General features: G+C 47.6%; 1 protein-coding gene across 6 annotated transcripts in view; it reads left to right on the plus strand.

Moving 5' to 3' along the window:
* Nucleotides 1-16,436, plus strand: part of EVC2 (EvC ciliary complex subunit 2) — a 123,369-nt gene extending 106,933 nt beyond the window's left edge. For all 6 annotated transcript variants that reach the window (XM_047718852.1, XM_047718850.1, XM_047718851.1 and 3 more), the window contains 5 exons: nucleotides 6,159-6,379; nucleotides 7,868-7,955; nucleotides 10,605-10,801; nucleotides 13,731-13,832; nucleotides 15,728-16,436. In XM_047718852.1, coding sequence (XP_047574808.1) covers nucleotides 6,159-6,379; nucleotides 7,868-7,955; nucleotides 10,605-10,801; nucleotides 13,731-13,832; nucleotides 15,728-15,998 — 879 coding nt within the window. In that variant the 3' untranslated portion in view covers nucleotides 15,999-16,436. The remainder of the gene's footprint in view (nucleotides 1-6,158; nucleotides 6,380-7,867; nucleotides 7,956-10,604; nucleotides 10,802-13,730; nucleotides 13,833-15,727) is intronic.
* Nucleotides 16,437-21,085: the final 4,649 nt, after the last annotated feature.

Below are 21,085 nucleotides of genomic sequence, written 5' to 3' on the forward strand. Positions count from 1 at the left end.
TTTGTCAGAAAGAGAGAGAGCACAGGCAGGGGGAGCAGCAGGCAGAGGGAGAGGGAGAAGCAAGCTCTCCACTGAGCAGGGAGCCTGATGCAGGACTCAATCCCAGGACCCTGGATCATGACCTGAGCTGAAGGCAGACGCTTAACCAACTCAGCCACCCAGGCATCCCTTCCCCGTGAATTCGTAGTCAAAGGCTTCTGCTGGTCTGAGGAAGGAATCCCAAAGTACTTTAGCTCTCCAGTCAGGAAATCTCCCAAGGCAATGAATCAAATTAAAATGGTTCTAGGATGGCTGACTACTACAGTGCATGACCAAAGCAAAAGCAGATCCTCCCAGAGAAAAACAGTCTCAATCTGGGCAACCCAGGATTTTCACAGATGACCTTCAGCGAAATAGGAAGTCTCAATTAAAATCAGAAGTCCCCAAACACATGAGCAAAACAAGATGTTGTATATATAGAAGAAACAAACAAATGAAAAAAACCCAACAGAGTAAAGTCCCTAAAGATGTTAGATGCTCAGGTCATGAGAATAGACTATAAAATAATGATTTATGAAATTATTTTTAAAATTAAAAGTAATACCGAAATGACTTTAAAATTTTCATTCATGCGGAGAGCAGAGAGATTCTAAATTTGCATGTATGTAATAAAATACCCAAAATAATGAAAGAAAACTTGACAGAACAGCAGGGAGAAGATAAATCTGTCACAGTAATGGGGGATTTCAGCACACCCCTCTTCCTGTGGTTGATCAGATGAGACACATTTAAAGATACAATGAACTGATTAACCCATTAATCAACCTGTATTTAATGTCTACCCACAGAATCTTACAGACAACAATTAACAAATACATGTTCTTTTTGAGCGCACATTGGGACAGCTACAAACAGTTAAGGTATACAATATTACTTGACCATCTTTTTGAAAAAGATTAACCTTGAATCCATTTAAGAAAAGATTTTCTCAAAGTCCATACTTTGAAAGTTTTAAAACTTACTCCTGAATAATTTGTTGGTCCAAGAAATGATAATGGAAATTTGCTTAAATGTAGAATATAAAAATAATGTAAATACAACATATTAAAATGTGTGGGATTTGGCTAAAGTAGTTTTTTAGCCCTAAGGGAAATTAATGCCCTAAACTTATATTAGAGAAGAAAGGCTTATGATTAAGATCATATAAAAAGCTAGAGGGGAACAATGACAAATGAATCTGTAGAAAGAAGGAAGGAAGATCACATAAATAAAATAAGAAAAAGACTACCAGATACCAACCAAACAAAACCATGAAAGAAAGGATCAGTAAAGTGAAAAGTTGAATTTGCTGAAAAAAAGTCCAATAGAATACACAAAGTTCTGATACGAGTGACCATATAAAAAAGAGATAAGAGACCAGTAAATAATAAAAAGCAAGGTAACTATACATGCAGTGGAGTTTTGGAAAATAAAACAAGGAACAATTTCATGTGGATGAATTTGAAAACTGAAAGGAGATGGAAAAACTTCTGGAAAATTTGTCAAAAATGTCTCAAGTAGAAAAACAGTCTGTGTATAGTCTTATTACCAAGAGAGAAACTGATTCAGTAGTCAAGAAATCTTCTGACACACATAAAAAAGCATGCACCCTGATAGTTTTATAGGTGAATTCTAACAGACTTTTGCAACCTCATTTACACATTATTCCTGATGTTAGAAAAACATCACTGTGACCAAAACCAGATGTGAGTCATTATGAGAAAGAACAATTACAGTTCACCTGTACTTGTGAGCATAGATATCGAATTCGTAAACAAAATATTACTAATATAATCCAGCCGTCCATAAAATAATTAGTACAGCACGGCCAGGATGAGGTTTTCCCAGGAATGTAAGGTTGGTTTAACTTCAAAATATCCATTTGCAAAGTTTGCCAGGCAAACAGATTAAAGGAGAAAAGAAAAAAAAAAAAAAACTCATATGATCATTTCTGTATAAACTGATCAAGTATGTTATCGAACTCTACATCCACCCAAGATGAAAACTTCTCAGCAAATTAATGACAGGAGGAAACCCAAAGTCTACAGCAAGTGTGAGTGAGAGGAGGTGGGCACGAGGGTGTGTCAGCCCCGAATTACAGGTCAAGGATGCGAGGAGCAGGTCAAGGTCATGTATCGATGAGGAGCAGAGCTGGTGACATCCAGCTCATAGTTCTTGAGCTGCCCCTCAAGGGCCCTGGGCAACCCCTCAGCTCAGCTCTGAGACACCTCCTGGCTCTTTTATCTTGAGACCCCCCTGATTTCTGTCATCACCGGACAGTACGATGCCTACATTTGGAGTTTTATCTTCATATGTAACATCCAAGCTTCCTTATTCTCGACTGGGTTTGGAAGAGTTATGTGCCCTGAACTGGAAGTGACTGTTCCTAGGTCACGTGGTGTAGTATTGAGTTGGTGGAAAGCCAGCCAGCATTTCCTTGGTTTGCATTAGGAGGGAAGACCAGCCTGTTGTTTTGCTCCAGATACTAGAATTTCATTCCACAGTTTGATCATTCTGCGAAAGCAGCTTTCCCACTGTGAATGGTCTTTTAAGTCAAACATTCAGGGGAATTAAAAAAACATGAAATGAAATGCTTTGGAAGAAATGACCTGTAAAAGAACCGTACCAAGCACGCCTCCTTGGATGAAAGAGTTAGATTCCTCTTGTGAAATGGGAACATGGGCAAGACCTACCTAAATCACAGGACCGAGCAGCATGATGGGCAAATCTGCAGAGGACACACTTCCTCATAGGAGATAAGGGGACCTCAGACTGACCGTACCCACTGCATCTGTCCTACAACTTCAGTTGTCCTGGCCCGCCCCGCCCCGTTCCGTGCCTGAACCCAGTGTCTTCTTCTGTTCTTCCTCTGGCTTTATTGCCCACTTGCTGCTTGTCACCTAGTGTGTGGATTCTGCTGCTGGCCCAGTTTCACTGCTGGGACTAATCTAGATGTGAAAAAGAAAAAATAACACTAGTAGTAAGTTGCTCCCATTAATCTAACTCTCATTAAGTCCAAAGCATCATGCGAAGGGTTTGAACCTTCTGTCAAGCCCATGATACTTTGATATCCATTCAACAGATGATGGAGGGAGGCTCAGGAAGGTTACAGCATTGCACCAAGCTCCTGTCCCTGGAAAGCAGGGCTGGCACCTTCTCCCACAAAGCACAGCTCCTTCAGTTTCTGCCTCCCTCCCTCTACACTGCAGCCCAAGGAGTCTCTCTGAAAAACCGAAACGATCACTGGCAGCCCCACCCCCAGCTCTGGATTTAAAACCCTGTCCTTCACTACTCTTGGAGGCACCCCGCATTTCAACCCCCGGACCTTCTCGTTGCTCCTGCACCCCTGCGTGACGTTCAGGCCTCCATTCCTCTGAATTACCTGCCTCACTTCTGCTTCACCCCTTTGCAAGCTCATATCCATAATCTAAGACAAGCCAAATGTTGCCTCTTCCGTGAAGCCACCCATGATTCCCTCGGGCAGAGCTGGTCTCTTTCAACTTTGTGCTCACACACCCTCCCTCCCAAATCTCTGCGATAGCAGGTGATGGCTATTACTGTCACTATAACTGTGAGGCTGTCGTCCACGCTGGACTGTAAGTTCCCAGAGTCCAGGGGCCGTGTCTCATTCACCGTGATCGCTTGTGCCCAATAAAAGTTCTGGTACTCTGTCAGTCTGTCTGTCTATCACCTTATCATCTATCTTTCTAACCATTCATTCAGCTGATACCTACAGAGGGCTTACCAGAGACAGCAGTGCTAAAGGATGGGGTCAGGAGCCAGAGAAACCAAAATCAGTCCTTAATGAGGCTCTCGTGCAGCTCTGGGGCTTCAGAAGTTTGATCAATACTCTCTGTGCCTCAGCCACCGTACCTATAGAATGGGATAATAACACATTTCTGCCTTGTGCTGGACTGAGTCTAGTAGTACCTGCTAGCTGACATTATTATTATAAATAATCAAGATGATGATGCTGATCAGGACTGTTCTTCCTTGTGCGAGCCAGGCCCTGGGCTCCCTGCTGGGGAGAGGGGGGTGGACAGGCCAGCTGTGGTCCTGGGCTCCCTGCCCTCAACAGTAAAACTCCAGTGAGAAGAGTTCCAGAATCAGGTCTTGGATTCCACTTGTGCAAAGCAGCAGGTGGATGCCCAGGGTGCAGAAGGAGTTTGGGGAGAGGCTAGCCTCTGGGAGAACATGCCATCAGCAGCCACAACCTGCGGGACACATTCCTGCCTCATTTTCTGTTCCCAGCCAGAACTCACCTGGGCTTGGAAAACACGTGTGATGCTCTCTGTACTCTACTCATGCTTTGGAGACACTAGCAGAACTGTGGGTTCAAGTCTGCCTTCTTTGCTCAGTAGCCAGGGCTGGCCAGCGAAATTGTGACTTCAATGAGTCGGGTCCACACTGGGCTCTGGGTGTGCTGGCAGAAAAACTGTCAGAAACTCATTAGCGCTGTTGAAAGTTCTATGCTTGGTCATGTTTGCATGTGGGATGCTGCCACGAGACAGATGGCCGTAATTAGAAACGTCAGCTTGTTAGAGGCCCTGCTCAGAAGCGTTCAAAGGCTTCCATGGCCCTGTGGGCAAAACCCAAATTCTCAGCACACGATGGCCCCAATTTCCCTCTCTGGCTGCCTTTTCTTCACTCTTGGTTCTTGAGCAGTGTTTCTGAGCCTTGGGGGGGCTTTGAGGCCCTTTTGACAGTTTGATGTAAGCTTTGGCTCCTCAGCAGAAAGGCAGACTTCTCTGCACTTACTTAGGAAGACGATGGACCACCATCTGCTCTGGAGCCCATCCGAAGCCCCTTAGAGGTAAACCCCAGCTCTATCCCTGACCCCACTTAAAGCCCTGGACTATCTGGTGACTAACAGGTCCGATATGTCTGCATTTTATGAGGCTCGGGACCTTCCAGCCTCCCCCTCCCCTTACCTACCCAAGCAGATTGTGGACAGCCTCTTGTAGCCATATTATCTGACTCTGGTGGCCCAAGAAGGCAGATTTCTTCTGCTCAGCCAATGAGAGGCAGAACGGTATGATGGTTAAGGACATAGACCCTGGCGTGAACTGGCCTGGCCTCCGATTCTGGCTTTGCCCCCTAAAAGCTGCATAAGACAGCTTTTGCCTTCATCTCCTCCTCTGTAATGGGGGAAAACAGACTGTGTATTCCTTGGGGTTGTTACAAGGACTCAATGAGATTGATACATGTGAGCATTTAGAACGGTGCCCAGCGTGCTGTGGGGTCCCGTCAGCGTCAATCATGCTGGTTGTGCCCTAGCACAGGCTTCCCCCGCAGATGGATGAATGTGTGCTGGCGCCTTACATAGATCAGCAAAGTGCGCCAGCTGCCGGGCACGGTGCTGAGCGCTGCAGACAGGGGGCTGGAGAGGCAGCCCTGCTCCCCGGAGCTCACACTCAAGCAGAAAGGTCCCGGGCATCAGGCAGCTATGAAGATGGGGCAATGTCTGAGTCTGCTCGGGCTTCTGGAACAAAACACCATAGCCTGGTTGCTGAAGCAACAATGGGTCTCTCCCTGTTCTGGAGGCTGGAAGTCCAACATCAAGGCATCAGCAGTCAGCTGCTGCTGAGAGCTTTCTTCCTGGCTTGCAGACGGCCACTTTCTTGTTGAGTCCTAACCTGGCAGAGAGTGGGGGCCCGTGTCTCTCTCTTCCACGTCTTATAAAGGACGCTAACCCCATCATGGGGCCCCACCTTCATGACCTCATCTAAACTCAGTTGCCTCCCCAAAGCCCCACTCCCAAATCCCATCCCGGGGTGATGGCCTCAACGTAGGAATTAGGAGGGGCTGCAGACATTCAGTCTGTGATGGGCACATACAGGGGAGGGCAAGTGGGCTCTCTTGGAGATGGGGTCTGCCGCATCCCAGGACCTGAGGAGCCCTTCCTTGAGGAAATTCATGAGTTGGGGTTCAGAAGGAGACTCGGGAGTGGCCAGACAACCAGAGGAGGGCCCTGCAGGTGGTGGGAGCTGTGTGCGCTAAGGCAAGGAGGCATGAGAGGTCACGGCATGACCTCCTTACGCTACTGGGCACAGCTAGATGGGGGAGGCAGGCAAGAACAGATCATGCCAGGCCCAAGAGGTCTGGTTTAATCTGCGGACCCCTTGCCCCTCTGTGTGCAGGAGCTCCAGGAGCTGGAGAGGAAGCTGGAAGACAAGCTGGCACAGCAGGAGGCGGCCCAGATCCAGCAGGCCCTGGCAAGTCGACAGCAGTGGGCTGGGGACGGGCCCGGGCCCGGGCTTCTGGGCATGCCTGAAGACACGGATTCTGGAAGGCAGGTCTCTGCTGTCCTGCAGCAGGCTCTGAGCCAGGCCCGGAAGTTACTAGAGCGCCAGCAGCAGAGGTAAGCCCAGTGCCCAGTGGTGGGCCCTGCAGGCCTGGGGTTCCCTGACTTCTCCACTCAGCTGGATGCACCCCCGGCTGCCATGCCCCTGTCCAAGGCATCTCGCAGCGCTCAGAACCCCGCCACTGTCTTAGGCGCGCACTTCTTCCCTGGCACGTGACTACACTTTGGTTTATTTTCTTGGTGAGATCATTGAGGTTTTCACTGAGCACATTTTTTAAGCTTTTAATTTTTAAATAGTTGTAGACTCCCAAGAAGGGACAAAGATAGTTCAGGGAAGGTCCCCGTGCCCTTCATCCTACTGTCCCTGATGGCAACATCATACGGGAATCCTGGCGCTTTATGCAAACACCCGTGCGGGCAGTGAACACAGACTTGAACTCAGATCTCACCGTGACCAGAATAGTTCAGACCCTGCTTTTGTAAAATTATGAAGCAGACTGATCCCCTGTCTTTCGTTAGGGCTGTTCTTTGTGTTCTTCCTAATTGACATACAGTCAGCCTTTGCCCACGGCTTTAAGCACTCTTGGAAAACCTACTTTTTACAGCTTCCTGATTTTCCATGGTCAATAGAACGTTGACATGGAAAGGACAGGGTGCGAACGAGAGAGGCCGTGTGATTCCGTTTTTGAAAACACACGTGCACAAACTAATTAGCAGCAGAGAGACCCAGTTGTAATGGGTGTGACTTGTGGGTGGTGAGTTTATGGGTTATTTTTAACGTATTTGATTATGCTTTCCTGGAAACACAACATCAAAATGAACTAATGGTATGAGAGGCTGAATGTGTGTGATTGGAAGGCACAGGGCCTGGAGATGCAGACCTGGTTTAATTACACCAGGATTTTCGGGCATATGACGCCCTCACATGCCTCCTGCCTCGTGGAGGAAATTGCTCATGAGGAGAGCTTTTGACATGAGTTTGGAGTTGTGTCAGCCAACAAGAACATGGGGTGGGCCTATCATGTCACCACATCTCTTACCTGAGGGACGGGGTAGGCAGACCCTGTCACGCGAAAGTCAGAAGGCCTGGGGGGACCCCCCCACACACTCCATGGAGAGGTGCCACCAACCTGTGTGGCCAGAGCCAGGACCAGGCTGTGTTCATGGTTCTGGGTCTGCTTCCACAGGGGGCACATGGTGGGCGAGGACCCCAGATCTGGGTCTTCTTGAGCATGATGACAAATACTGAGAGTTTTCCAAGCAGGACCCCAGATGGCCCAGCCAAGCCACAGAAATGCTCCCCACAGCTCCCACAAAACTTCTCCCTTCAAGGAACCCTCTGTCCTGGCAGGCCCCCGTAATACAATATTTGCAAACTGTTCTAGAACAAGACGAGATGTGTGCCTCTACTGGGCATCTCTTTCAATAGGTTTAAAAAATAATAATAATGTAGGTGAGATTTGTGTTATTTAAATAACTCGTTGGTCTTCTCCTGGATCACGTGACAACCAAAGTGGACTCACATAGATTTTGTGTGCACTCCAGTTGGAGGGAAGAGCGAGACCACAGCGTTGTGCTTGAGGATTTGCTGGAGAATGTGGAGTTCGACACCTTTGCAACCCTATACAGCCAGGTGAGGACCCATTCGCCATGTTGTGGGCCATGTCCTCCCCTGCAGCGCGGACACAATGACAGTGGGACCCGGGGAGCTGCTGGGCGGATTGCGGACAAGCGTCCGGCACCAGGCCGGGAGGCAGAGGACATTCCCGTCAGGCCCAGCAGCAGCAGCAGCTACAGTAATCGTGACTGCCCTGGTCAGCCTCTTTTCTGAGACTCGCCTGGCAACCAGACATGCTTCCTCTTCTCTGTTGGACACGAGTTTAACACGCACAGGAGAGGCTCCACTGGGATCAAAGCTGGCCACTGAAACCAGGTCTTGCTCTCTTAGATGCTCTAGCCATTCCGTTTCAGGCTCCTGCCCCTTTAAAGCAAGATACTTCCTCATTGCTGCACGAATAAAAAGGGAAGGGGATGCCCCTTGAGAAATGAACAGCACTAGCCCAGCGAGTCAGGGAGCTTCCCTGTGCTGTGGGAGAGGCTGGGACCCCATCCCTGTTCCTCACTGAACTCCTCCTTTACACCCCTCCAGGCTCCAGAATGACTGACCCTTTGTAGATAAGGTGGAGTGCCCTTGACTTCAAAGACCCTGACATCCTCTGAAGAGGCTTTTCTCATGAATAAATATTCACTGTGCTTCTAGTAAGCAGCAAGGACTGTCTTGGGTACTGGGATTTCAGCAGTAAACATGAGATAAAGTTTGTGCCCTCAGGAGCTGATAGTCTAGTGGGGAGAGCAGGCAGTCAGCAAAATAAATATATAACCTGAATAGTATTTGATGTGCATTATGATCTCATTTTTATAGTTATGTCCGTCTGTCCATCCATCCACCCACCTATCCATCCATCTAGCCATCCATCCATCTATCCCCCATCCACCTGTCCCTCCATTATCCATCCATCCACATATATGTCCAGAAAGATGGTTGGAATGATGCTTGCCTAATATTACTGATAATCACTTCTGGATAAAGGCATTTGGAATAATTATTTTAACATTCATCTTTGTGCTTTCCTGCATTGCTTAAATTCCTTAAAATAAGCCACATTTCTTAAAAACAAAGCCGAGGATGAAACGTGCCGAGAACACACAAGCAACAGAAATCCACACAGGAAGGAGGAAAAGGGTCCTTGTATGGAGGGAGGCAGGAGCAGGCACAGGAAGAAGGCAGGGCCATGTGACTGTGATGGAGGCAGAGGCTGGAGGGACGCACTTTGAAGACGCAGGAAGGGCCATGAGCCCAGGCAGGCAGATGTGTGCTAGAAGATGGAAGAGGCAGGAAGACCGATTTTCCCCAGAGCCTGAGTGGGAACTAGCCTTGATGACACCCTGACTTTAGCCTAGTGGACGTGACTTCAGATTTTCGTCCCCCAAACTACGAGAGAAGAAAGTATGTTATTCTGACCTGCTGTGTCTCACCAGTGTGGGGCCGTTCCACACGTGGCAGCTCATTCTGTTCTCATGCAAGCCTCTGCTGTAGGTGGTATTGGTACCCCACTTTACAAATAAGGAAGCTGAGCACAGAGAGAAAGAAAGGCGCTGCCCCAGGACACACAGTGTCCTTTCGGTGCGGTGGGGCTGGAGGCCAACCCAGACTCCCCAGATGGAAGAACCTATTCTCTCTCTCTTTTAACCTCTTATTTTTTTTTTAAAGATTTTATTTATTTATTTGTCAGAGAGAGAGAGAGAGAGAGAGCACAGGCAGACAGAGTGGCAGGCAGAGGCAGAGGGAGAAGCAGGCTCCGCACAGAACAAGGAGCCCGATGTGGGACTCGATCCCAGGACGCTGGGATCATGACCTGAGCCGAAGGCAGCTGCTTAACCAACTGAGCCACCCAGGCGTCCCTTAACCTCTTATTTTGAAATACTTTGAGATTCCCAGTAAGTTACAAAGCTAGCATAGAGAATTCTGGCACCCCGTGTTTCACTCAGTTTTCCCCCGTGGTTGCCTCTTACAAAGGGCTAGCACTATATCAGTGTATGACACTGGTTGCAAAACACGTGCATGGTTCTGGGTCCATTTCACGTGAAGATTCACATAACCAGCACCACAGGCAAGATACGGACTGTTCCATTTGCACAAAGACCTGTCTTGGGCCACCCCTTTACAGGCCCACCCACTCCTCTCCCATCCCTGACCCCCGGCAACCATGACGCTCTCCGTGTCTGCATCTCGTCAGTTCGGGAAAGAACACGTGAACTCTGATAGGATGTGATCCGGGGGGACAGGCTCTTTCCATGCGGCATCCATCCAGGTGTGCCCTGTAGCCTAGCGTCTTCAACCATCTGCTGGTCTGGGGGACATTCCAGATGTTTGCTGAGCTGCACCGTTCGATCTGAGCCTATTGCCTCATGGTGCCCAGGGCAGGAGAGGCCAAGCCTCACCCGCTGTCCCTGCTGCTGGCCCCGAGGTGCAGCCCTGGTGCATGAGTTGAGAGCAGTCGGGAGCACAGATGAAGGTTCTGGACGCATCGCGTGAGCCAGGGTTGCTGACCACATAGGTTTTACTTGACAGCTCTGTGAACTGGGGGACATGTTTTCCAGACTGAGCTGCTAAAATATTTACTTCCATGGGACAAAACATCCTAAGACTGTCATCCGTTAAAGCGTGGTATTCATCAAGGTCAGAGCAGTGAGCTCATGAGCTTCCCATTAACCCCTCTAGGAGCTGAGACTGGCATCATACCTGTCCAGGCTGGCCATGGTGCCCGGGGGCACGCTGCGCCGGCTCCTGAGCGTGGCTCTGCCCACGGCTTCACAGTCCGAGCTCCTGGCCGTGCTGGATCCGAGCAGCCAGAAGCATCCGGACCACATGGTAGAAAACAATGGTGGTGGGGAGCCTGCTGACCTGGGCAGAAGGAGGTAAGTGTGCCGTCCCGCCTACTCTTGGAAACCAGTTGAGTGTGATTCCAGGAAGGGAATGCGCGGAGGGAGGAAGTGGGACACCTGCAGCCCTGGGCACACACACCTTCCCGGTCGGCACTTCATTTCTCCGGGAGCAAAGGACAGCCAGACCAGGGGAACCCTTGATAAATCATGGGAGGCCTGATTATTTTGTCCTGATTTTTACCTTCATCACTGATTTATTTTTCAAGTGGAATCTTCAGAAAATCTTTTGACATACTAGATGCTGGCTAACTGAACATAATGACAAAAAATAAATTAATTAAAAAAAAAAGAAAGTTAGAAGGTTTGGCTATGTGAAGAAAGAGAAATCAAAATAAAAACCTTTGACTACCTTAAAAATAAAAAGAAAGAAAGAAATGGTTCCCCTGCCGTAAATACCATACACACGTTAAAGGAAGTGTAAAAAATACATACAAGGAAAAAGAAGAAAAAGAAATGTCCTGGTTCCACTACCTGGAGAAAATGGCTGAGAGCATTTTCTTACAGTTCTTCGTCCAGAATGTGTTTCCTTGCTGGGCTTTATCAATGTGTTTGGGGTGTGTCTGTGTCTCTGTGTGTGTAGTAATCCCAGCATATACTCTGCTCCACAGAACCTTACAGCACAGGGAGTTTGCTTTTTTCCTTCTGATTCTTGTCCATGTGCAGACGTCATTCTATGCAATAATTATCACACCATTTAGACTGTATTCTCTGCTGTAATCTCATTAATTTAAAATTCATACTTTTCACAGTTATCGAAACCCCTTCCTAGTCCTGTTAACAGCTGTGTAATATTTCACAGAGGTGTGTGTAGCATAGTGAATGCAAAAGTTACCCTCTGACTGGATGTTTGGTTTGGATTCATTTTTTTCCTCAATCATGGATAAGGCTGCCTTGAAAATTTGCTTTAAGAGCCGATTCCAGGCATGAATTTGGTCATCAAAGTCTCTTAATAAGGAAAGGCAGGAAGCAGGAGTGTGGAGTGAGGGGGTGTGGGAGCCGCAAGAGGGCCACTTGAGAGTAGAGTCTGTGGGGGACGAGGTAGCAAGAAAAGCCACAGCCACACCTGAAAAGAGTGCTGAACACCCGGTGGTGAAGCCGGCCTCCTCCCCCAGGGCCCATGAGTCCGCCGAAGTGTCATGACTGTACTCACAGGTGTGGATGTACATGATTTTCCTGAGAAAGGGGGCCGTGTCTTTTTATCAAGGTCATAAAGGGTCCCTGACTCAAAAAGGTAAGAAGCACTTGCTAAGGGGGAAGAGTAGGGTTGGGTGTGAGGCAGGGTGGCATTGTGGGAACAACGGCTGTGGGTCCACAGGGTGTGGTCAGAGGGCTGAGCATGGGTGTGGGCAGGTTTGGTTGAGTGTGGTCAGGGGATGAGTATAAACATGATGAGGACTGGGTAGGTGCTATTGGAGGGCTGGGTGCATGTGGGCGTGGTCAGAGGGTTGGGTGTGGGCGTGGTCAGGGCTGGGTGTGGGTGTGGTCAGGGCTGGGCAGGTATCAGAGGGCTGGGTGTGGGCGTGGTCAGAGGGCTAGGCATGGGTGTGCTCAGGGCTGAGCAGGTATCAGAGGACTGGGTGTGGACATGGTCAGGGCTGGTTTTGGGCGTCGTTAGGGGGCTGGGCGTGGGCAGGGTTAGAGAACTTCATTCCACTGTTTTCTCTTGGTGCACAGGCAGGTAGGGACACGCAGATATTGGAGGTGACCCTGAAGCAGGAATGTGGCCACCCATGAGGACCTTGTTTACTGGGCTGTGCCTTCAGCCAGTACAGTTTGGGAGGCTGGTGAGCAGAGATCTCTAATGGACAAGGCAAGAGAATCAGGGTGGCTGTCACCACGAGTATGGAGCACGTGCGTGCCGTTTCTTTGCCCCGCTTCATGGCCAACTGAACTGTATCAATTCTGGAGCGCCTCGGCCACTTTCCACAGTCTCTGAGGGCAAGGCAGTCACCACTCCTCTGTCCCAAACACCTCATGCCTGGCCACAAGTTCGGGGTCTAGGGTTTCAAGCAATAAAATCTGCCTGACTAATCTCAGCACAAAAGAGTGTGTGACGGACCTGTCAGAACCCAGGGAGAGCTGGATGCCCAGGTCCTGGGATGGGCAGGACCAGGAGAGTACAAAAGACATGCTCTCTGGGGTGCTGCCCTCAGAGGACCATCTTCTGTGCCCAAGAGTTCGGCTCCTGCGAGAGTGAGCTTGACTCAGCATAGGAGGTCTGTCTCCACCACCGGCCAGACAGTGTAAACCAGCTTGGCCAGAGTAGAGCAGGACAGACAGGACTCTGGGTTCCACACTGTCCTTTACTGAATCGAACTGAGCCCAAGGCCCATGAACAACTACTTCCTCTTGCTCCCTACACAATACTGCAGTGTCCATTCCCCTATGGTGAAAGTCACAGTCCTTCCTGAATAGCCTTAGGGTTCCTAGGCCAGCCCACCTTCCAGTCTTCTGCTGTGCTATTTCAACTTTCTTAATATATTCATGAAATACTTCTGAGCTCCTACTGTGCCCACCGTTATAGGCAGTAGTGTGCGCAGGAGAGTAAGCGGCGTAGTGGACCCCCTGTCAGTTAACACATAGATCAAGTTCCTCCACACATGTCCTCCCTCTGTGGGGATGCAGGGCTCACCTCAAGTGTCCCCACCTCTACACAGCCTTCTGCTATCTGACTGATGTTATCCATTACCTGGCTCTGACCCCCAGACTGGGAATCCCTTGGGGGCAGAGATTTTATCTTGACCAAAGAAGGTGCTTGATCAGTGTGCCTGGAGGGAGAGACAGACCATGAAAACGAGTTCTTCCTATCAGTCCAAGGTCATGTTGAGGGATGGAATGCCATCATGCTTTTCAGGAAAAGTCTATTCTAGGAAATATTAAGACCCTCCCTTCTTGCCTCCAGGAAGCACCAGGGGTGGTGGCAAGCCCTGGAAAGCCGACTGCGAGGAGAACTGATAAGCAGAGGACTGGAGAAGATGCTCTGGGCCCGAGAGAGGAAGGAGAGGTAACACTGGGTACCTGCTTGAGTGGGCCGGGCAGGAGGTCAGCCCGGCTGCCTGTGAGCTGGACAGGAGATGAAGGGCCATCCTAGGAACCTGGGAGAGGGTGACTGCAGCCATACCCACATTCCTTCCTGAAAGACCACCATCTTTGCTCACAGTGACTTAGTTTAGGAGTTGAAGATAAGCCTCTCGTTGTCAGTGGGAGAATGTCCTTTTATCATTTGTTAGCACTTTACAACAGTGGCTGTTTTCAAATAGGATGTCGTTAGAGGGAGAGTAAATCCTCATTGCTGTTTCGAGTTTATAGTTTACAAAGCCCTTTGCCTCCTGCGACACTGAGCTTCCCAGACTTCCAGAAAGTGGGGATGGTAACCCTGGAGCTCAGGGAGGTCAGAGGATGAGGCACCAAGCCTGCAGTTGGGAAGCCGGCGGCCATGGGGTTTGGGACCATCGAACTAACCCCTTTCTTGCCCTAGACTTGCAGGCCAGTGATCTTTCCACTTTGCCGAGCACCTTTCTCTTTTAGCTGTGGTTTCTGCACACCTGGAGGTCAGAGGGAAGTTAGGGGAGGGGTGGTGTTCGATTGCTACAGTTGACCAAGTTTTTCCCAGTGTTTTCCAGTGTTCCCCACTAGAAAAGTGACCTCAAGTCGGCTCATAACAGGGTAGAAAGTGGTCATACCCAGCGAGTGCTCTGGAAACCCTCAATGTCCAAGCAGAGCGTGTATCCTGAGTCCTGTCCCTTCTACCATTTCTCAGCTACAGGAAAGGAACTGAGGCCAAGCTTCACGAATGGTCCATGTTAACAGTCCTAGAGGCATAATCGTCTGGATGTCAGACTTTAGTCCCAAAGAGATTAGATCAGGATTTGGAGCCCAAATCAAGGCAATTAAATTCGAGCTGTATAAATGTGAGGTCCTCCAGGAAGGAGCAGAAGTAAGCTCCTCCAGATTGGGATGGGGAAGTGAAGGCACTCCCTGGCTGTAGGCCTAGGAGGGGAGTGGGTACAGAACAGGAGGAGTACAGGTCCCACCCCACTGGCACCCTCTGTAGGCCTTTGCCCCGCCGGGAGGCACATGGAGCTATGGCAGGAAGACAGAGACTGAGTCAAACTGAACTGGGTCGAATCCTTGCTCACATTCATCCCAGCTGCAAGGGTAGGAGGCCTTGGAACCTCATGGTCCACATCTGCCCTGGAAGGGCCAGTGAGCCTGTCAATGACATCCCGCAGGTCACCCCCAGTGACATGGCCTCATCATGTACTGCTTGGGCACTGAGAGAACCCGTGGCTTTTAGCTGGTGTAGGCCTCTTAGAAGTAGTCCTGGCTGTTACCAAGAGCAACCATGGATTTAGGTTCCAGGGGCTGGGCCACTCATGGACAGGACTCCAGCAATCCTTTTATGGGACATCCCCAAAGAGTGTCAGTCTTCTGTTTCAAATGCAGTTGGCCTGACTTCTAACTCTTGCTTTGGAATCAGGTCTCATCAGCCTGCTTTGATAGGAGACTCCCAGGCAATGATGTCCTAGGAAACGTTGAACCATTGGCTGGTGGGGAGGGAAACAGAGACAAATGCTCTGGTCTGTAGTATTTCCCAGTGTTCGTGGTGTACCTGCTCCAACCGGAGCTGATTTCAAACTAACCACATGATGACAAGAGGCTTACAAAACTTCTGCAAAGTTAACAGTCATGAGTCAGTAAGAATTGTCTATAAATGCCACCTGCCATAGGCTTTGGCTCATTTCAGGGGTCACCTGATGACCACAGTGTCTTTCATTAAAATGACACCTGGTTGAGGACCTAAGGACCCAAAGTGGGTTCTCCTGAAGAACTCCATCAGGACACTCAGGAGGGTAAGTTGCCAAATACGTCAAATCTGGTCTTCTGTTCTTTCTTTAGTATATTAAAGAAGACATGTCCCCCCCTCAGAGAGAGGGTCGTATTCCCTGGAAAAGGAAGCTGGCCACACCTGTCCCTGGAGTCCATTGGAGAACTGGCTGCTATCCCGATTATAGGAGCAGAGACCATTGATTTATTAAACACAGGCGAGAAGCTCTTTATATTCAGAAATCCAAAGGAGCCAGAGATCTCATTGCATGTCCCTCCCAAGAGAAAGAAGAAGAACTTTCTGAATGCCAAAAAGGCCACTTGGGTCTTAGGCATGGACTAGTCCCAAGGAAAGCTTCAGGGAATCTGAAGACAGAAAGACAGTTTTCTTTGTGGGGTGTGTGTGTGTGTGTGTGTGTGTGTGTGTAGTGTACAACTCATGGATATAAGTTACACATGCAGAAGACGCAGACACCCCCAACACCCACGACATTCAAGGATTCACTTTCATCTGGTCTCATGAATTTCCAGAGGGTCTGCTCTCCTCAGCATCATGAGGGACATGCTGAGACTCAGGAGCAGCCTCGAACCCTTGTTGCCTTCAGACTCACCTCTCTGAGGGTCTGGGGGAAACTCTGGCCCCCAGTTCACACTCTACAATGTCTGGTGGCATATGGGCTGTGTGTCCAAGTGAGGTTCTTTGTTCCTGCATTTTATGTTTGCTACATATTCTATTTTTATCAAGGGAACTTTTGAAAATAAATGCATTTTACAAAAAGCTCTTCTCAGTGACACTTGGTTTTGCTTTATGTAGGAACCCTTTATTTTTAATTGCTTCTGTGTTTTGGCTCCACATTGTTGTGTTCAACAGAGACTTGCCCTCTATCATTCCTGTGGCCAGGAAATGGGCCAGCCACTTGGGGCATAGGCTCTCCAGCTCAAGGTAGAGTTATTTCATAAATGAGGAAATCCAAAGGCTTAAGAAGATGAGGTGATATGTGTAAGATCACAAAGCCAGTAAGTAGAAGAATCCAGGTTCATGCTCTTTTTAAAATATTGATTTATTTGAAAGAGAGACTGAGAGCACGAGCAGGGGGGAGTGGCAGAAGGAGAGGGAGAAGCAGACTCCCCACTGAGCAGGGAGCCTGACAAGGAGCTCAATCCCAAGGTCCTGGGATCACAACCTAAGCCAAAGACAGGAGGGTCCATTGGTCAGTTACTGACTGAACCATCCAAGTGCCCCTAGGGTTCATACTCTTTATGGCCCCAAACTCTCGCCCTTTCTCCTGGACTCAATCAGTGGTCACCTTTGCCAAAAAACCGCACATAGGTCCTTGTGTTTCATGTAGAAAGACCCTTTCTACTTTCATAGCAATGGCTGAGCCATTGATGTCTTGGGGATGGACTGGGTCATTGCATGAGCTTTTCTAAGAGCCAGGCAAAGCATACAATTGTAGTACACATTTCCTGAGGGTAGGAAATGATTGAGAAGGAAATTCTGGCACCAGCAAGGAGAAGACAAGAGATCCTGAGGAAGCATCTTCTGCAGGAAAGTCACTCCTGGACCCTTCCAACTACCTTAACCCACTTCCAGTGCTCACTAATACCCCAGCAGGGTGAGCATCACTACTTCCATTTTGCAGCCAAGGCAGCTGAGACTCAGAGAGTGTAAGTAACTTGCCTCCGATTACAACACCTGCTAGCGATCTTCCAACTTTCAAACCCTTAGTCATGAGACATTTTGTTTGTTGACGACCAGAAGGCCAAGTCTTCTTTGTATTTTCCCACCAGTATGCATGGAGCGTGGTGAACAGGAACCTTTGCTGGGGGTCTTACTTATTCCATAATGAGCTGCCACGTGGCCATGTCATGACCTTAATGGATATGCATGAGCGAGCAGTTCAAGTGTAAGAGAGAAGAGTTGATCTTCCCATCAGAAGATCTAGTGAGCAGAGAGAGGACAAAGAACAGTGATTTTTACACATAGGGCAGTGAAGTAGAAAATGCATGGTTCAGTGTAAGATGACTTGAGTTCATCCTGCCACACCACTTGTGAGCTGTGTGTCCCTGGGCAAGTCACCTGACCTTTCTGAGCCTCATGTTCATCACCAACAAAATGGTGATGAAAATCCCTTGTGAGGATTAGAGGAACTGGATCTGTAAAGTGCTTGATGGTCGTGTGGGCCTGCCATGTCTGTGTCCTTCTCTACCTCTTGAAGGTGACCCATCTGTCTTTCTAATAATTTCTTATTTCCACAGGGCTCTGCTAGAATCATGCATGGTTGAAAGTAGATTGCACATAAGGATCTCAAAAAATAGCTCAAAATTATGGGCTGGAGGCTGATTGAAGAGGCTATTAGCAACAACAGGAGGTACCCAAGCTGTTTAAAATACAGCATTTCAACCTAATAATAACTCCCAATGTTAATAGAGAAAGACTAACTATGGATTTACTTTCTCTACTACATGACAAAAATGAAGACTGGGGGAAGCCTGTGCTTCTGCAGTCAGATAGATCAGATTTGAATCCTGGCTGGACAACTTTGGAGCAAGTCACTGTACCACTCTGAACCTGAGCCTCCTCATCTCTAAAGCATCTCTAACCCTACCTTAGTGTAAAGGTGTCATAAAGAATGGAGATATTGGCTCTTTTGTCCATAGTGTCTGATAAAATATTGGCATACAATAAATGTAGCTTATGTGTTTTCATTACATTTTTACACATTCACAACATTGAGCTTGGTGGCTCATTTTATTTCCATTGACATGCTAGATGAACACAGTGGCCCTTCTAGAAGGGGCTGTTCCTACCACAATACATGGAAGCCTATTCATAAGAGAGATGCTCCAGGGAACTTGAATTAAAAGGACTTCAATTCAAGTTTGGGTTCCATTACTTACAAGCTGCAGGAAATTGAGAAGATAACTAAACTTCTCTGAAGCTCAGCTTCCTGTCGATTCTGTCTTCAATGATGAGTTCAGTCTGATTGAGTTGACTGACATGAAATACATAATTGTCAAATGCAAGGGATAAAATAGATATATGAAAATCGTGCTGTGGGATTTGGGATTGAGAGCCAACCTGACTGGGGAGATTTGGAAACAGCTTTATGTTTATGACTCCAAATGTTTATCTCCAGATTAGACTTCTTCTTGGACTCCAGGCACTATGTCTGTAGCTTGCTGGACGTCTCCTCCTGGATACCCCACACCTCACTTTTACATACACTGATCCTACTTGGCTTCTTTGAAGCAGTTATCATTTAAAGAGATTTAAAATGAGAAAATTGTATTTTATGTTCATGTAAATATTTACAACTTCTGGTGCTTTTTTAAAAAAATGTAGATCCATGGGGCGCCTGGGTGGCTCAGTGGGTTAACCCTCTGCCTTCGGCTCGGGTCATGATCTCAGGGTCCTGGGATCGAGCCCCACATCGGGCTCTCTGCTCAGCGGGGGAGCCTGCTTCCTCCTCTCTCTCTGCCTGCCTCTCTGCCTACTTGTGATCTCTCCCTGTCAAATAAATAAATAAAAATCTTTAAAAAAAAATGTAGATCCATATTCACAGATGCCTCAACCTCAGCATATCCATCCCTGAACTCATCAGCTTCCTAGAAAACTGATTCCACCATGGATGTCTCCTCTTTTGAGTGGATAGTGCCAAGCCAGAAATTTAAAAATCGTCCTAGACATCTTCTTGTTTCTCAGCCCCCAAATATGATAACCAGATCTTGCTGATCATATCATTGCATGAGCCTTGACATCTATGCCTGCCTTCACCCCATCACTCCTGCCCAGGCCAGGGTATCACCACCTCTTTCCTGGTTGGTGCCAACAGTCTCCTTTCCTCCAGGTTGGTGCCTGCCTGTTTGCCCATGGTAGCTATATCTAAATCATTCCCTTGCTGAAAGACCTCCAAAGACTCCATTTCTTCCAAGACCTCCATGCATTGTCCTCTGATTACCTTCCTAACTGGTCTATAGAGGAAGCCTCTGCTTTCCAAGGATCCATTGAATGACAATAAGACGCCAAAGATAAGGTGGATTTGGATTTGCCTCTCGGATCTGGTTTGTTTTGGAAAGGTTAATGGCCTTGTGGAGGATGGACCAGAGGTAAATCAACTACTTAGGCTTTTTATCGACCGATTCTCCAACATGCAGCTAAGGCAGGGAGTGAGGAGAGCCAATCCTCTTACTGCTTTATGTGTACCCTGGCTTCTCTGGCCTTCATTCGCCAACACTGAAAGCAATAGCAACCACCACATCACCAACAACCACAATAGTAACCATAACAGTAATTGTTGAGTTTACCTTCATTTGAGTAGTGTGCTCAGGGGAAGGGGTGTCCTCCCCCAGCCCCAGGAAATGAACCATCACTGTCTCCCCACAGACTGTGAATTCAACCATCTCTGAATCCTCATTGGGATATTTGGACCATTATATTTAATGCATTTGTTGATACGATTGTGATTGAGTTTCAATCTACCAAGTTGCTACTGTGTTTTTTATTCTTTGATCTGTTACTCACTGTCTTTTCCCTCCATTTCTGCCTTCTTTTGCACTGAGTCTCTTTTATGATTCAATTTTATCTTTTCTATTGAATTACCATACCTCTCCTTTTAGAGGTTGCCCTAGGGTTTACAATATACATCTTTCACTAATCATTTTCCACCTTCAAATAGTACCATGTGCCTTCACATAGAGTGTAAGAATCTTACATGGGATACTTCCAATTCCCTTTTCCATCCTTTCTGCTGTCATTTGCCACGTTTTGCTTCTATTTGTGTTAAACTCCTACATACACTGATATTACTTTGCTTTTTAGAAGCAGTTATCATTTAAAGAGATTTAAAATGAGAAAACTGTATTTTATGTTCATGTAAATATTTACATCTTCTGGTGCTTTTTAAAAAATGTAGATCCATGTTTCCATCTTATCTCATTTTCCTCTATATAATGTCTGTAGAATTTCTTCTAGTGCAAGTTTGCTGGTGATGAATTTTCTCATCCTTTATGTCAGAAGTCTCTTTATTGCCTTCATTTTTGAAAGCTATTTTACTGAGTATAGAATTCTAGGTTTGCAGCATTTTACATTTTCATGCTCACTACTTTAAAGCTGTGGAAAGAGCCGAGATGCCCTTCAACAGACGAATGGATAAGGAAGATATGGTCCATATATACAATGGAATATTACTCAGCCATCAGAAAGGATGAATGCCCAACTTTTACATCAACATGGATGGGACTGGAGATTATACTGAGGGAAATAAGTCAAATAGAGAGAGTCAATTATCATATGGTTTCACTAACTCATGGAACATAAGGAATAACATGGAGGACATTAGGAGAAGGAAAGAAAAAATGAATTGGGGGAAATCAGAGGGGGAGATGTGAGAGATTGTGGACTTTGAGAAACAAACTGAGGGTTTTGGA

The sequence above is a fragment of the Lutra lutra genome, chromosome 2 (genome assembly GCF_902655055.1).
Source record: "Lutra lutra chromosome 2, mLutLut1.2, whole genome shotgun sequence".
NCBI lineage: Eukaryota > Metazoa > Chordata > Mammalia > Carnivora > Mustelidae > Lutra > Lutra lutra.